Source organism: Chelonia mydas, chromosome 9 (assembly GCF_015237465.2).
Source record: "Chelonia mydas isolate rCheMyd1 chromosome 9, rCheMyd1.pri.v2, whole genome shotgun sequence".
In the NCBI taxonomy this organism is placed as follows: domain Eukaryota; kingdom Metazoa; phylum Chordata; order Testudines; family Cheloniidae; genus Chelonia; species Chelonia mydas.
In genome coordinates, this window is record NC_057855.1 from 80614448 (window position 1) to 80631476 (window position 17029).

A 17029-nucleotide genomic window follows, 5' to 3' on the forward strand; every position below is an offset into this window, starting at 1 on the left:
AACCCAGCGTTGTTCGCAGAAATGAAGAAGGAAAAGGCATGTTAGATCATGCTGTCCACCGCTTTCTCCATGGAGCCTAATGCAAGCTTGTTCCCTATTGGGCATTTGCTTGTGCTCTGTGCATCCCGGTTTTAAACATCCCGAATGATGGGGCTTTCCACCACGTCCCTTGAGAAGCTGCATGCAGTATGTTTCCCCTGATATCCAGACTGAATGGCCCTTTGCTCAGTCTCATCCCATCTCTCCTACTTCTAACCCCCCATCAATAATTCCCCTCTCTTCAGTGTTTACAGGTAACGTTAGCAACAAAATCTTCTTCACAGGTCCCCTGAACACGCGGGCCCTGATCCCAGATCATGGAAACCAGTGCGGGTCTTTGCACTGACTACAACGGGCTTTGGATCAGGCCTCTAGCATGCGTGGGCATGTGTGTCTGCTGGAATCCCCAACATGTCCTTCTCTCTCCATCTCTGCTGAGCCGAGACCCGTCCCCCTCACTGCTGGTCAGTGCCAGTGTCCCAGGCCCTAACTCACCCCTCCGAATCGCAGCAAGCAGGTCGCTCCTGGCATCACTCATTGGTATCAGAGGGATCTGAGGTTTCCGAGGTTCAACCACCGCCGCCGGAGATGACGCCGAGTGAGCCGGCGAGGCAGCGACTGTTGGAGGACCAGGTGGAGGTGGGGGAGGTGCGACGGGGGGCCCCATGGGGCCAGTCTGAGGGGGGGAAGCAGAATATGGGCAGGGTGGAGCCGGAGGCGGGGAAGGTGCATATGACGAGTGAGCCACAGAGGCTGCAGCGCTGGGCGCCAGGGCAGGAGGTGCTGAAATGGGGCTGTCGAAGGCAGTCTGAGCAGAAGGTATCACAGGGGGTGGGGGCGGAGGAGCAGGAGGCACAAAGTATTCTGCCAGGGGCATCTGCTGGGGACTGCAACAATTAAAGGACAGAAAGCAAATCAATGGCAACAGCAGAAATCATGCTTGCTAAAGAAATACCACACATGAACCATAATGTAAGGAGCCGCCACTCAGGGTCACCTAGTGGCAACCCAAACATCCCAGATAAATTCCAGCTTTGGGAAATGCACAAGCTCAATTCCCCCTGCAGTTTAAAGTGAGCATGGCATTTATCTCCAATGCCTGTCCTAAACTATTGTGCAGCTCAGCTATGTGCTGGGAAACAGCTCCCATGTTCCACCCCAGCAGTGGCTGCATTTGAAATGATTCCTATATATTCAGAGAAACCCACTTTGGTAACAAAAGCAGACAGTTTTCTAAAGTGTCACCTGAAAAGACATAAACACCAAAAACGACAGGGAACTCAGTCCTTGTAAGTGGAAATACCGGATCAACTCCAGGCCTGGTTCCAGCAGGTGTAACTGCCAAGGAAGTCTCTGGGCCATGGAAGTTGATTAAACAATGGGCATAAGCTGTAAAATACTGTATCTTGGACCAGTTTGCCATTCAGTGAGTATGTAAAAACACGTGGGATTTACATGCTGAGAGGCAGGGGCAGGACAGCAACTGAAGGAGGGTGTAAGGCAAAGTAGTGTGGGGAGGGAAGGTTGTAAATCTTGAGTGAGAGCTGAGACGCTGGTGAACGTGGCCTCAGATGGCCTGGAAGGTTATGTTCCCTCTGGTCAGGGGACACCTGTTCTCAGTATTTCTCCTTGAAAGGATATGCTGAAGTCCTACTGAGTGACTGATCATTTAAACATACAAAAAGTAAGGGGAATACAGAGATCTGGCTGAATCCCCGTCCTTAGGTCAGTACATTGTGCCTCTGAATGGGAACCGCTGTGACAGGGGTCCACAGCCTCTGATAGATCAGTGTTCCACCCAAAAGAAAAAATATTGTTAACTTATTGTTTGGGAAATGTCTTTGCCTTGCAGATGCCAAAGGAGCAGGTAACATAGTGGCAGTGAGGTGCTTCAGACTCATTCACAAAAGCCGGTTAAGTCCCTGCATCATACCAGGAACAGTATCAGCAATTACACCAGCTGAGACTAAGTTAAAGGGGCTACAAATTATTCTGTGTCAAGGCTGGTCTGACTGACTGCTGGGGTCAGGATGAAATCTCCCTACCATTGTACTGAATTGTGCATTTAGGTTCATTTCTGTGAGGGTCCAGGGGAGACTACACCTTCCTCTGAAGCCTCTGGCATCGGTCACTTTGGCTATTCAAAGTGATACTGAATTAGAAGGAGCAGTGTGACAATCTGTAGGATCCTGTTAGGCTCAGGATACATAATGATCTTTGAAGACTGAAATCCTTTTATTTGATGGTGAAGCTGACCAGACAGAGAGAGAGGATACATCTACACTGCAATAAAAAACCCTCAGCACCAAGTCTCAGAGCCTGGGTCAGCTGACTTGGGCTTGTGGGGCTTGGGCTATAGGGCTAAACATAGCAGTGCATCTGATGAAGTGGGTTCTAACCCACGAAAGCTTATGCCCAGATAAATTTGTTAGTCTCTAAGGTGCCACAAGGACACCTCGTTATTATAGCAGTGTAGGACGTTCAGGCTCGAGCTGGAGTCTCAAGGGGTCTCAGAGCCTGGGCTCCAGCCCAAACATCTACACTGCCATTTTATAGCCCCACAGCCCAAGCCCTGTGAGCCCAAGTCCACTGATGCAGGCCAGTGGTGCCCATGCCATGGGTCTTTTATTGCAGTGCAGACATACCCAGGAAGAGAATTGAGTTTAGAACCCAAATGGCCCCTTTAAAGGACCATCTCAAATGAATGGATTGAATTATTTTTTTAGTCTTTTGTTTTGCTTGTGACTCTGGAGTAAGAGCTCCCATGGGATTATGAACTTGGAGGGCACTGAAAAACAGAAAGAGAATGCTTGCAGAATAGGAAAGGTCTCCCCAAGCCAAGTGCTCACTGGAAGCTGTCCAAGGTCCTGAACAAATTATTTCCCCTCCCGTGCCACCTTCTAATTGGCAGAAATCATCGCGGGCAAACTTCTGCCCTCAAATAGAACCATGTACAGGGTTCCACGGGATGACAGAGGGCAGAATCTGAGCTTGATTATGACTTTTTTGACAGCAGTTTATCTTTGGGTGACAGTAAAGGCTAGTAGCAAGGGGAAGGCTGGATGAGCCAGGGAGTTGGGACTAGGATAGGGATCTTTACATATCGAGGTTACTGGATTGAATTTGGACCAGTCTTGGACTGGTCTAGTCATCACTGTGGCATGATGTGAAAGGAGATGGTGTTTTCTGAGTGCAGTTCCTGATCAACAGGTGTTGCCCTCTCACAAAGCACCCTCACAGATGGCACCAACTGATGTTCTTGTTGGCAGGCTGATCACATGACTAAAGGACTGAATGGGCCATGGAGACTGAACTACCATCTCTCACCTCATGAATGGTAAGGGACACTTACAGAAGGACCATCTACAGGACAGCTGCTGCCTATCGCTTACTTGTTCTGTGGACAGAGGACCTCACTTTCTATGGCTGTCAACAGGGCACCTTTCCAAAGCACGAAACTCATTTAAAGGGAGAAACAGGTCACTGGATGAAGGAAAGCGGGTTGAAATCCATACCCATACTCCTTGACTATCTGAGGTCTTGGTCCATTCAATATAGTCTCTGGATGCTGCGGCACATGGGGCTGCTGGACTCGGTTGAGACTGTTCTGACGGCTCCCTGCTGCTGCGGGCCTGTAGACATGTTCCTGGGCCTGGGTAGCGACCAGGATGATTTCTTTGTTGTCAGTTGAGAGGTGTGAGGCTGGAGCTAATTGCTGCACAGGGTGGTTAGGACTGGCCGGGTATGAGTGATCGGCTGCATCTGACGCATAAGATCTATTGCACACAAAAATACCAAAGGTTGTATTCCTGTATGGAGGGCCTGGAGGGAAGGCAAGGTGAGGACAGGTCAGGGAGGAGTATTATGGCACCTATTGGCATTTGGGATCAAGGCATCAACACTAGGAGACATGATATGTAGCCACCAAAATACAAACATGCAAGACGTATTGGGATGGTGCAAGCAGAGGGTAGGGAGGCGGCAATAGCCTTGCAGGCTAACGAACTAGCCTTTCAGCTCAGCTGGGTGGAAATCCTAGCTTAGGTCCCAAATGAAAATGTTCTGGTCTCATCTCAGCTCCACACAGAGATCGCAAAACCAATGCGGAATTAGACATGATTTGGCAGGTGCAGGACCAACCTAGCAGGGGTGTTGCACATCAGAACGCAGGTACCTGTGCTAAGCAGCAGGCTGTGGGAGTAGTTTGCACAGTGCCTGCCTTCCCTGCACCTGCTTCCTAGCCAGCGCTAAGGGTCCTTCACTGCCATGAGGAACCAATTCACCCAGAAAATCAAACAGGAAAAAAGAAAGGTGAAGAAAAGCAAAGAAAAACAATAAGCGTGTAATACAGAAAACCTGCCTATTGTCTGGGGACAGTGATCCTTCCGATGAGGCCATGTGATATGGGGATGGTGAGAACCTGTTATCGGGCCGGAATTCTTTATCATATGCCATCATGTTCCACTCCAGGCGCCGGTTGCGGGCTTTTCTCACTTTCTTCACCTCCCGGGTGGAATCTTCCACTAACCGCTGCTCCTGGAAGCAGATAAGCACTGTCCTGTTAGCATGACGGCAGGATGGCTGCCTGCTGACTGTACACAGCACAATGTTTGTTTGAGCTTGACTTCAAGAAAGGATTTTAGGTTATGTATATAAGGATAACAGGGATATCAAACAATACTGGAATTCTCAGGACATATTATTTTAGATCCTGAGTCCCAACCACTAGGACTCATTGTCAGCACTTCCCCTCCACACTCCCTTTCCCTCCTGTAATGATGAGTCCTGGTGCACCACCACCGCCTGTTTTTCATTCAACTACGTAACAAGGTTGTGCTGATCTAAACACCAATCGCAATCACAAGGCTGGTTCTGGAGCAGCCCCGAGCATGCACAATGGAACGAAAGGCTGTGAGCACCGGCAAGTTCAGCCAGTGTCTTTACCTTCTAAACTGGTACAGTTAGCTGTGAAAGCTGGGATGGACTCATTGGAGTCTGGAATACATTCCAGAGACTTTCCATATGATTTCCATGTAGATCTGGAAGCCTGAGCCAAACTACTGACAACCCAGAGAACAGTGAGGACATCAGTAACTCAGCCAGAAGTTAGGAGTGGGTGAAGTTCTGTGGCCTGCAATGTGCAGGAAGTCAGACTAGACGATCATGATGGTCCCTTCTGACCTTAATGTCTATGAGTCTATGAAAACATGGAAATTCAAGTCCGCAGTCACACTTGATGGAGGTAATAGCGTCAGGGCGAATCTCAAGCTCATGCCAATTGCCCTTTGTTGCATAGCCCATGTGAGCCTTTGGATTCCAGTGGGCCATTCCCACATCCATTGCTCTGACATCTTCCATCAGAATAGGCATTAGCCAAAGCAAACAGGACAAGACAAGGTCCAGCAGCATCCACTGGTGCTTATGGAATAAGCCTGTTTCTCTTCAACCCAGGCCTTAAACATGTTCTCTGACCATGTGTGGGGCTTGCTTCTATTTTAAGACCTGCTTTTCTGTCCCTGGGCTCTTTAAAAAGAAAAACAATGGGGTATCCTTTACCTACCACTGAAACTCCAGATTTCCTTTATATTTCTGTTCTCAGGGGCCAATCCCTTGAATGCCTTATAGCTAAGGGGCACATAGGGGACTTCAATCAAGGTAGCATAATGTCAAAAATAGCCAAGAGGGATTTGTTTTCCAAAGGTTTCAGTGTCATATGACTCCCCAAACCAGAGCAAGCAACAAACCAGAAATTCATGGACACTAGACTGTCTTGTGATTCTTTTATTGCTGGTCTGGACATTAGGAGATCTGTATGTTTCCTGAATGTAAAAACTTCACAACTGGTGACTGGCACACATGAGGTAAGAATACCCAAGCTCCACCCAGGGCTCCTTCGGCAGTAGCCTGTTCAGGTGATAGGGTGGGAACCTAGCAGGCCTCCTTCACAAGTGACTACCACCAGAGCAGCATTGACTGGACATGAGTTTGAGGATGATAGTACGGTGAAGGGCACCTTAGAAATGGCAGAAAGAGCAAGAGATACTGCTCCCATTTCAGAAGGACACTATAACCAGACCATATCAGACTATCAAACTAAGTCCAGACCAGCCTCATCTTAGGCCCGATTCAGAGCTTTCTCTGATGCCTTTACCTTCTGCCGGCGTTTCTCCTTTCTCTTGTCCTCAGTTGCCTGCAGCATCTTCTCCTTCCACAAGTTGAAGAAATATGAAGGGTCGGTGTAGAATTTGAGGCCATCTTTCTTGTCGTCCCTGAAATGATCACAGCAGAGTTGGGGAGGGATAGAGGAAATTCTCAGCAACAGGATGAAATATTATTAATAACTTAATGGCTAAAAACAAAGGCACGTTAATGAGCCCAGCACTTGGGAAATGAACCCCAACGAGCTCCGCTGGTTGGTGGCAAGACACCTCTTTGCTTCAGCCTACAGTTGCCTATTCTCTTCTCTCTAGCTGCCACCTTCCATCCCCTCACTGTTCCATCCCCATCCCCTATCCCACTCTCTTCCCATTCCCCTCTCATCACAACATAGATCATTAAGGATTTGGCACAGAGGACACTCAAGTAATTGCTAAAAAATGGAAAATACTATTGGCTTCAAAGTCAGTGGTTTATTAAGGCCTGTTTGACATACAGGCTGATATAGAATTCCAGGAGACCCTCTAATTTTCCAAAGAAACTCCCATATGTTACAACTCCCTCCCACCCCCTAGAGATACATGAGGGTGGGGTTTGGGTTCCTGCCTTTTTAGATGATCCAGGCCATATTTAGCTTCAATCTGTTAGTGATCAGTGACGCTTTCTCACATCACATTTGTCATTGGAGGATCTGCACTGTGCAAGTACAGAGTATTATTGGCTGTATTAAAATAAACTCTGGGCGGTTTTGGTTGTCTTGTACGAGATATGCGATCGTGGTAGCTGCAATGCCGAGACAGCTGAACAGCCGAGAAAAGAGCATCATTTACTGAACCATCACCAAACAGTGGACCAATATTCTCCTGTAACCACCCAGTAACACCACTCGAAACAACTGTGACTTCAGGCTGACTCCAGCGCAGCACTTGAGGACAAGGGCAACAATGGACTTCCAGAGGAAGCCCCATACAGCAGCTCGAACAAAGTGTACAAGCAAAGAGATAAGGGGCCTGATTCTGAGCTAGCTAATGCTGATGTAAATCAGAAGTAACACCACCAAAGGCAATGGAGTTACATTCGAGTAAAACTGGTGTAAGGCTGATCAGAAGTGGATCCTTCCAATCTGATAGGAAACAATCTCTTCCAGAGTAGGTTTGGCTCGGCTAGGGATTGTTTGGTCTATATTGAACCGTACACCGTGGTCGCAGAGTGGGAATGAGGCAAGTTGCTCAGGCCCAGCCCCCACACGCCCTACCTGTACGCTGTGAGGATGTTGAGCGGTGGCGGCTTGTCACACCGCTGGTACATCTCCATCACGGGGTTAGGGATGGAGTTCCGAGAGACCACCTGCTGGTTCTGCACCGTTGAGCTCTTGAATGCTTTCCGCATGTTGATATCTTGAAGTGAAACTGTGACCACATAAGAAAGAAACCTTCATGTGCCAGGGGAAAGGCTGGGGGCCTGCTCTTTGCATTCTCAACACAACTCCTGGGCCATGTGCCCGGCCTTTGCTCTCTGCACCCTGCACTAACAACGCACCCTCGCCATTTGCACTGTGTCCTTGCATTTGAGCACTCCAGCCCTAACGCTCACATTGTGTGTTTGCCAGTCCCACCTGTGCCCAACATGTGCACTGCATCCAGCACTCACATGGCATGCCTGCTGTTTTCCCCTGTGCCCAACACTCATGCTGCATGCTTGCCGGCCTCACCCGATACCCAGCGTGTAAATGTACAGCTATTCAAAACATAAAACCAGACTTTGATACTCTAGACTAAAAGGTTGGCTCGTGTTCAATTTGAGTTTATTTGTGCAGGCTAGAGACTCATCCCAGGTCACTTTGGATGCCAATGGTGCCTAGGCATTAATATTTCCACCTCTGTGTTATTTCACTGTTAAAAATCAAAGCCTCTCCGATGGCACCAAGCGGAATTTCTGGCATTTCCCCCACAATCAGTGATAATCCATCCAGCCCTTTGGATCAGCGAGCATTTGCCCTGGCCTCTCCTGCATGTGGGCAAATGAGGCAGAGCTGTGTGTGGGGAGAGTGGGAGGCAGAAATCCAACCTCCGGCACAGCCACTTGAGCCATCCAAAGCTTTCCTGCTGACTGCCTGAGATGCCACCTCCACTACGAGTCGTGCTGCAGGAGCTCCCACCGGATGGAAAACAGCAATTTGCCAAAAAAAGGAACCACTCTGAGCTTGCACACAGGCATACGCTGTGACAGCTCTGCTGACAGGCCTTTGATGGGAAGTGGGCACGTTTTCATCACTGAATTGAAAGAGACCTACATTGGGTGAAGTTTCACTCGTGGCAGGATTTGTGTCAGGCAAGCACAAGCAGAAGTTCTGCACATCAGTGCGAGCTGTATGAATGCACTGGATGTTACAGAGGCTAAATGTCCAAGGAAAGGCAAACTGTCTCTAATGGAGGGAGTGTGCCAGACTCTGTCAGATACACAGGCAAATTTACTGGGGCAGATTCTTGACCCTGGTTAAGTCTCCTTTGCATGGAACAGCGGTACTTGGAAAATCCACCTTTTGATTGGTGAAAAACAGAGCAATTTTGCTCCAAAAGTCACAAAGCGAAGGGATGTGGCAGAGTGCAATGGGATTTTGTGCAGAGGAATTTCTCTAAGCTAAGCCCAATGATAAGTCCAATTTTAATTTTCTAACACCCTTTGCAGCCACTTGCAGCGTGACACTTTCACAAACAGTGGTAGTGCCTACTCTGCACTATATTCAACCAGGCTGTCTTGAATTCTTGGCCAATTCTTATTAGAGATGGGCCTGAACCAACCCCCCAGATCTCAACGCCCGGAAACTTTGTGGAAGTTCTGATCCAGGCTAAACTTGAGGGCTTGTGATTCATCTCTAACTCCTAATGCCTCATCAGAAAGATTGCACTGGCCCCCCTCTGCTATTTGCTGGGACTCTGGCTTTGTGGACCTGTTAGCATTTGCCACTCTCCTTCTTCTCCCCAGTATTCAAAAGATATCAAGTTCCCACATCGAATAGCCCAGCACAGTCATGGCTGTCTCCTAGCCTGTTCAGCGGGCCGGGAAGCAACCTACATCCATTGAATCCGCTCTCTAGCCAGGCTGTGTGTGTCTGCAATAGAGCTGGTCAGGAGTTTTTCAATGAAGCTTTTTAACATCAGCAAATGCCAATACATCAAACCCAAACTTTTCGCAGGAAAGGGTTAGTTTCAACACTTCTTTTTGACTAAAAAAAATGTTTAGGAAAAAGGTTGAAAAGTTGTCAAAATGAAACAGTTTGATTAACTGGAGCCAAAACTTTTTTTTTCGGCTTTTCAGTCTGTAAAAAGATTTGAGAACGATTTCTCGCCCTGATTCGGGGTGGGGCATTTTTTCAGTATCTCAGAAATTTTCCTAGGATGGGAAAATCGTTTCCCTCACAGCTCTCATCTGCAGACACACTGAGCGCTTGTTTAGCAGGAGAAAGGCTCCATATGCGTTACGGCCTGCACTCCTGTACCTATGTGCCAGGGTCTGTTGCCTGTGCTCCAGTGCCTAGATCCCCATGTCTTTAGCCTCCATTGGGATGTTTGTAGTGCTTCTTCAGATGTCTGACTGTCCATCAGTCATATTGATTAATTAGGCAGGTTTCCTGCTTCCCTGCCATCCTCTGCTCCTCTCTCAGGCTAATCCCATGCAGTGAGCTGATCAAATAATTGCCTGTATTCTCTCTGCTCCCAAACAAGGTAACTGTTCATATGTTTGCCGGCGGTATTTTCTCTTAACACATTTTGCATGGAGGGCTGCCAAGGCAGCAGCTACACCACACAAGGAGGGAGGGGTGGTCTGGAAGGGAGGAATTGCCGCCTTCTGTCTGCAGGGGTTAAGGAGTGGCAGTGACAGACTGCCCAATTCTCCTTGTCCAGATGGGTAGCTGCTGTGACCCCGGGTGACGGGCAATTCACGGCCGCATCAGCAGATACCTAAGGCTGCCCAGGAGAAGCACTGAGACATGACTGATAAGTTACGTGCATTCCAGGGATTCAATGAAGAAATAACCATAGCAACTGTGGCATTACACGGGGCTACCTCTGAGACAGCGCAGGGAAGATCTTCTTAAAGAAACACGCGGCGACATTTCCAAGGGGAGGACGTGTGTTGCAACGGGCACAGCCCCCAGAATGACTTGCAGCCAGCTGGAGCCAGTATTCAACACCGGAGGCCAAATCCTGTTGCCACTTACACCCCGGTAACTTGAACGGGCCAGAGAATACACCATGGTCCTGATCATATTGGTAATCTTTCCTTAACCCGCCGGGCTGCTCTAACTACACTCAGCTGCCATAGCCCCCAGGGGCTGCTCCGGCAGCTGAGAACAGCTAACGTGCTGAGAGTTACGTTATCCGGGGTTAGAAGAGCAAGGGTTTAAAACAAAGGAGTTCTGGAAAGGATACAAACCCTCCTGCTTTCCGGCATTAGCTGGCCTCCAGCTAAGGGGGTTAGGAAGACATGTTCCCTAGGAGCACTTTAGTGCGTAGCTGACTTCGGCAGGGTTCCTTGCACCTTCCTCTGAAGAATCTGGCAGTGGGTCGTGACAGGATACTGGCCTAGACGGTGCACTGGCATGGTATGGCAATTGCTACGTTCCCCCATTTCCATGTTTCTAAACCTCCCAGGGTTTTTTGGGAACTTCCTCATTCAAAACTGCCTCTAAATTTGGCTGTTCGTGGGCATTCACTATCTCAGCGGAAATAAGAATTAGGGTTTTTTTAAATGACTTCCAGGCTAGCAGGCTAATACTGCCCCCTGCTCCTTTGGAATGATTCTCCATGGCAGAGAGAGAGAAAGGAGCAGGCCAAATATTAGTAAAATCTTAGTAGAGCAAAGTTACCACTGAAATTCCTTCCAGCTGCAACCTCCATATTCTACAACCAACACAACAGAGATGAACAAAGACAACTCCTGCCGGCCAGCCCCATCTTACCTTCCTCCACAGTTGAGTCCAGCTGAGTGACCTTGATCACCAGAAGATCTACCCTCTCCTGCAGGGAGTTCATCCGCATATAGAAACTGTTGGCTTCATTGAACAGTTCTCCAAATATGTCTTCAGCATGTCTGCCTTAAAGAACAAAAGGCAAAGGGGGGTGACCATGGTAGCTCAACTGAGAGATGGATGATTTAGTTATAGAGAGAGGCAAATGTAAGGATTGTCCCATGGGGACTCCGCTACAAAGGACAGGCATAGCCAGTACAAGCCTGGCCTTCCCAATTGTTTTCCATGACTTTAGTCTGCATTCCCAGCCATTATTTCTGCAGATCTGTGGAGCCTTCAGTTTGCACAAACTAGCCACAAGCATGTGCAGTGCATTCCTTCTGGGGGCCTGGGAGACATTTAAAAGACGGGAACACAAGTCTCCAGCCCTCATGCTCAGCCATTACAGGTCTGCTTGTTTGCAAGAATCTTTCCATATTTTGTGTGTGCAGTAAAAGGTTTTGGTGGGCAAAGCAAGTGATAATGAAAGACAGGAATACGCCCGATGGAACGGATTTCCTTTTAACTGTCATCTTCACATCTAAATTGTATAACTGGCCAAGTGTATTAAGTGTGTATATTGTAATGAGCTGATGTGTTTGTGCACAGCACTGCCTTCGGCTGCACAGAATCAGAACTGCTCTGAGGTCTGCCATCCGCAGCATACTGCTGTCTGCTAAGGAGATATTTTCCTTGAGCTCAAAGGAGAATTCTGCTTTTGAACCAGCAGGAGCTTGTTTCTACCACCTGCTATTGCCATAAAGGTCTCAATAGCCATGGTGAGCACCAGAGACAACGGTGAAATCTTGGGTGGCCATGGATTTGTTACACTATATAACCAAGAAAAAGGAACATGAGGACTTGTGGCACCTTAGAGACTAACAAATTTATTAAAGCATAAGCTTTCGTGGGCTACAGCTCACTTCATCGGATGCATAGAGTGGAACATATAGTAAGATATATATATACATACAGATAAGTTGGACATTACCATACAAACTGTGAGAGGCTAATTAGTTAAGATTAACTGATCATCATAACTAATTAGCCTCTCACAGTTTGTATGGTAACTTCCAACTTATCTGTATGTATATATATATCTTACGATATGTTCCATTCTATGCATCCGATGAAGTGTAGCCCATGAAAGCTTATGCGCTAATAAATGTGTTAGTCTCTAAGGTGCCACAAGTCCTCCTGTTCTTTTTGCGGATACAGACTAACACGGCTGCTACTCTGAAACCTGTCATTATATAACCAAGAGCACAGGTTCTCTGCAGCACCCTCATTCTAAGTGGCTTTAACATCAATATTTGTGCATGTTTCTGAATGCGGAAAATGGCCATTTTGTCACTGACAGCGAGTGCTTGGCCCCTTCAAATGCAACAGGTTCCACACCCCTGTCCCAGAACAGGTGCTCCCAGTTTAGCTATTTAAAAGGATGGGGCAGCACCTGGGGCTATAAAGAGCCAGGCTGCCAGTAAGGAATGGGTTGCGGCTGTGACTGCCACAGTCACTGGGAGGAGAGGCAGTGGGAACCTGCTGGGGGGGAAAGGGTCTCGTGGGAGAAAGCCCTGGGAGACAGTGCTCTGTGAAAAGGGCCAGGAAGAATCCTGCAGGAGGCACTGAGAGGCAAAGGGGAAAACCCTCTGGCAGCTGCAGTCCATGGTGGGCTGAGAGACACTGCTTTTGTGGTTTGACTATGTTTAGAAAATAAAACTGTGCCTGGAAAGTGTCTCTGGGCATGGGCAGTGAGCCCTTCATGGGCTGGGGACAAGCCAGCGCCTTGCAGTCGCATTGGAACAGAGCCATAGGGGGAGCAGGAAATCTAGAGACCCTAAACATGATCAGGGTTCTGTTGCACCAGGCACTGTACACACACATACCAACAAGACAGCCCCTCCCACAGAGAGCTTACAATCGAAACAGACACCACAAAGGTGGGAGAGGGGAAACTGGAACAAGAAGCAGCTTCACAGGGTTCCACAGCAGGTCAGTGGGGAGGACTATGAATCAAAGCTACGTCTCCTCAGTCCCCATCCAGTGCTCTAGCCTTTGGACCAGACTGGCTCCTATTAGAGAGCATACAGACTGAAATGGTATAGCCAAATCCAGGGATTAATGTGTGTGTGTGTTCACTATAACTGCCCTGTTAGTGACCTCTCAGACTATTGAGATCAGTCTTGTTCCCAGCCCATATGGAGTTTAATAACATCTATCCAAATTAAACTGTCCTGAAAGAATTCAATCTTGAATGAGCAAAAACTGTACTAGGGCTGACTCAACTGCGTAGAAGAAAAAAATCCACTATTCATTTTGATGCAGCTGAAAGACTCTGAATTACGGCTGCTTATATTATTTCACAGTTCATCACATTTCCATGTTAGTCTTTTAACGTGGGAAAGGTCTAACCATCACAATGTTTATCAAAGCTCTACTGACACCTGCAGGTGAGAATCATATTAATTCAACCCTGGTACATGACTTAATTGGACTGATCTCTCCCTCTCTCTCCTTTTGAGAAATAATATAGTTCTAAATGTGGTGCCTTTAGGATGACAGTTCTGAGCTGATTTTTTTTCCAGCTGCCTCTAGCAAGTGATCCCCACAGATTCAGGATCAAGGAGCTTTTCATGCAGATAGACACTCTTCAGTAACAGGGAACTCTGTGCTTTGTAGCTTTCTGATTTGATCCAGTTGCAGAGCAACTCAGCCAGTCTTGGTTTAATTTATTTCCATTCTTTGTGATGAGTAGACCATGGGGATTGTCGTGTGTGTGTGTGTTGTCCCTGCATGTGGCCCACTATTATCAACTGTTGTGCTCTAAGAAGCTCAGAAAACATGTGGGATTTTTAAAAAATAAAAGTGAATTTAATGCAGATGGAAGATACCAGAGTGACAGCGTGGAGAGAGAGCAGGTCACTGTTTATCCACTACATAAGCACAGCACGGGTAGAGCAGGGCAGGTTTTCCCATACCATCCTCACCACTGCCCCAAAGGAAGTTCATCTGTAGGCAAGAGGCAGGTTCATCCTCCACACCCCTTTCTCTCCTCAGCCTCTCTGCTGAAACTGCCTCTGGGGAAGGTGCGGGGGGAGGGGAGAGAATTAGAGCCTTTTACAAGCTGGATACATATGAACAACTGCAAAGATATCCCCAAACTAATCTAGCAGAGACAAGCGATTACCCATTAACAGCATGAGTGCCAATCTGGGTCAAATTCAACCTTTGACAGTGGAGGTAAAAGCTCCCAGAATCCCCTTTCCGATCTCCTAAAATATACGGTCCCTTTCAACATGCTCCACAAGAGGCAGTGTGCTCTAGTGTTTAGGTCCCTGGTTTCTATCTTCAGCTCTGCTGCTGACCTGCTGTGTGATCCTGGGCAAGTCACTTAATCTCTCTGGGCTTCTCGTTCCCCTCCCACACTTTGTATGTCTTGTCTGTTTAGAATGTAAACTCTGTGGGGGCAGGGACTGTCTCTTATCACATGTTTGTACAATGCCCAGCTCAATGTGGCCCTGATCTCATTTGGGACTTCTAGGGTCTATTAATAATAATACATGTGAAAAAAAATGTAATCACTACAATGAGAAAACAGCTCTCCATAGGGGACATTGCAGATTATTCATTTACATTATTTCCATAGCAAGAGGTATATTTAATGCTTCAATCTATGTTTCAAGTACTGTACATAATAATCACTTCCAACTTAGTTTAGACTCCCCAATTTAAGTTTCAGGGCCTGCAAAACTTTCTCTAAATAAAAAAAACTATTCTATATTAGTTTTGAGATGGGGATACCAGAATTGCATGCAGTATTCAAGGTGTGGGCGTACCATGGATTTATATCATGGCATTTGACATTTATTGTCTTACCCCTTTCCTAATGGCTTCTAACATTGTTACCTTTTTTGACTGCCACTGCACATTGAGTGGATGTTTTCAGAGAACTATCCATGATGAGTTCAAGATCTCTTTCTTGATTGGTAACAGCTGAGTTAGACTCCATCATTTTGTATGTATAGTCAGGATTATGTGCATTACTTTGTGTTTATTAACAGTGAATTTCATCTGCCATTTTCTTGCTGAGTCACTCAGTTATATGAGATCCCTTTGTAACTCTTCGAGTTAGCTTTTAACTTAATTATCTTGAGTAATGTTGTATCATTTGCAAGCTTTGCCACCTCATTGTTTACACCTTTTTCTAGATAATTTATGAGTATGTTAAACACTAGTCCCAGTACAGATTCTTGGGGGACCCTGCTATTTATCTGACTCCATTGTGAAAACTGACCACTTATTTCTACCCTTTGTTTCCTGTCTTTTAACCAGTTACTGATCCATGAGAGGACCTTCCCTCTTATCCCATGGCTGCTTAGTTTGCTGAAGAGCTTTTGGTGTGGTACTTTGTCAAAGTCTTTCTGAAAGTCCAAATACACTATATCCACTGGATCACCCTTGTTCACAAGTTTGTTGTCCCCCTCAAAGAATTCTAATAGACTGGTGAAACATAATTTCCCTTTGACAGTCATGTTGACTCTTCCCCAACATATTGTGTTCATGCATATGTCTGATCATTCTGTTCTTTACTATAGTTTCAGCCAATTTGCCTGGTACTGAAATTAGACTTACCAGCCTGTAATTGCCAGATCCCCTCTAGAGCCTTTTTAAAAAAATTGGCATGAAGTTAAATGCCACTGTGATAAGTTTCTGTGATATTTCTCCCCCATAAGGATGTTAAATGTAATCACATTATGGTCGCTATTGCTGAGCAGTTCAACTATAATTCCCCTCTTGGACCAGATCCTGTGCACCACTTAGGACTAAATCAAGAATTGCCTCTCTCCTTGCTGGTTCTAGGACTAGCTGCTCCAAGGAGCAGTCATTAATGAGGTCTAGAAATTTTATCCCATCCCATCCTGAGGTGCATCCCATCCTGAGGTGATATGTTCCCAGTCAATATGGGATAGTTGAAATCTCCCATTATTATTATTGGGGTTTCTGTTTTTGCAGCCTCTCTAATCTCCCTGAGCATTTCACACTCATAGTCCTGGAGCCCATTCACACCAGCTGACATTCTGACCCAGTAAGCCCTGAAGTGGGGATTTTTGCAGATGATGAACAAACAACCACTCTGCTTAAGAACCCCACAGAAGGTCCATACATGCCCTCCTGTTTTCAACTTACTGAGGCTACCCAGCTGCTTGATGATGGCAGCCAAAGTGCTGTTGGTTACACATTCCAGCTCGCTGGTCACCCCATCAGGAAGAGCGCCACGGCACAGGTGACGAGGTTCAATGTTTCTCTTCACCAGAGGCATCTTTCCAGGGAATTCTCACTGCTTTCCCTGGGATGAAGCAGAAAAGGAGAGAAATCTATTTTTCTGGAAATCTCGAACCAAACAGGGAATCCTTTTAGCAGCTGCCCTTTTAACAAAGGAAATACAAGTCTGCTCTTTACCTGCCTCCAGCAGAGTTCTTAAAATAGGTCCCTGCCATTGGGTTGCTTGAGAGGTGATTTAAGCTGGACGATGCAGGGAGCCCTGCCTCCATCCTCCCATGGATTTTTAATGCTCTCACTTGGAGAGCTATGGTATTCCAGGCGGCGGGGGCGTAAATAAAATGCATCTGACGGGCAGCAAGCAGCAACCGCTTCGCGGAGCACCTCCTGAGCAAGACACTGTTTCATCTCATGCGATTCAAGGTGTGCAGAAAACGTGTATGCCCAAACACGTGGCTCCCCATCCCCAGGGCATCTGCCTGCCCACGCACACACGGAGAGAAGGTGTCAGTCTGGAGACAGTCTACATTTTTAAACGTGTTG

General features: G+C 47.0%; 1 protein-coding gene across 2 annotated transcripts in view; it reads right to left on the bottom strand.

Moving 5' to 3' along the window:
- LOC102948125 (wiskott-Aldrich syndrome protein family member 3) overlaps nt 1–17029 on the bottom strand; it is a 50251-nt gene that overhangs the window by 4114 nt on the left and 29108 nt on the right. For both annotated transcript variants that reach the window (XM_043522680.1, XM_007060170.4), the window contains exons 2-8: nt 16394–16553; nt 11159–11293; nt 7451–7604; nt 6191–6308; nt 4400–4575; nt 3555–3815; nt 535–926 (exon numbers count right to left, since the gene is read on the bottom strand). In XM_043522680.1, coding sequence (XP_043378615.1) covers nt 535–926; nt 3555–3815; nt 4400–4575; nt 6191–6308; nt 7451–7604; nt 11159–11293; nt 16394–16526 — 1369 coding nt within the window. In that variant the 5' untranslated portion in view covers nt 16527–16553. The remainder of the gene's footprint in view (nt 1–534; nt 927–3554; nt 3816–4399; nt 4576–6190; nt 6309–7450; nt 7605–11158; nt 11294–16393; nt 16554–17029) is intronic.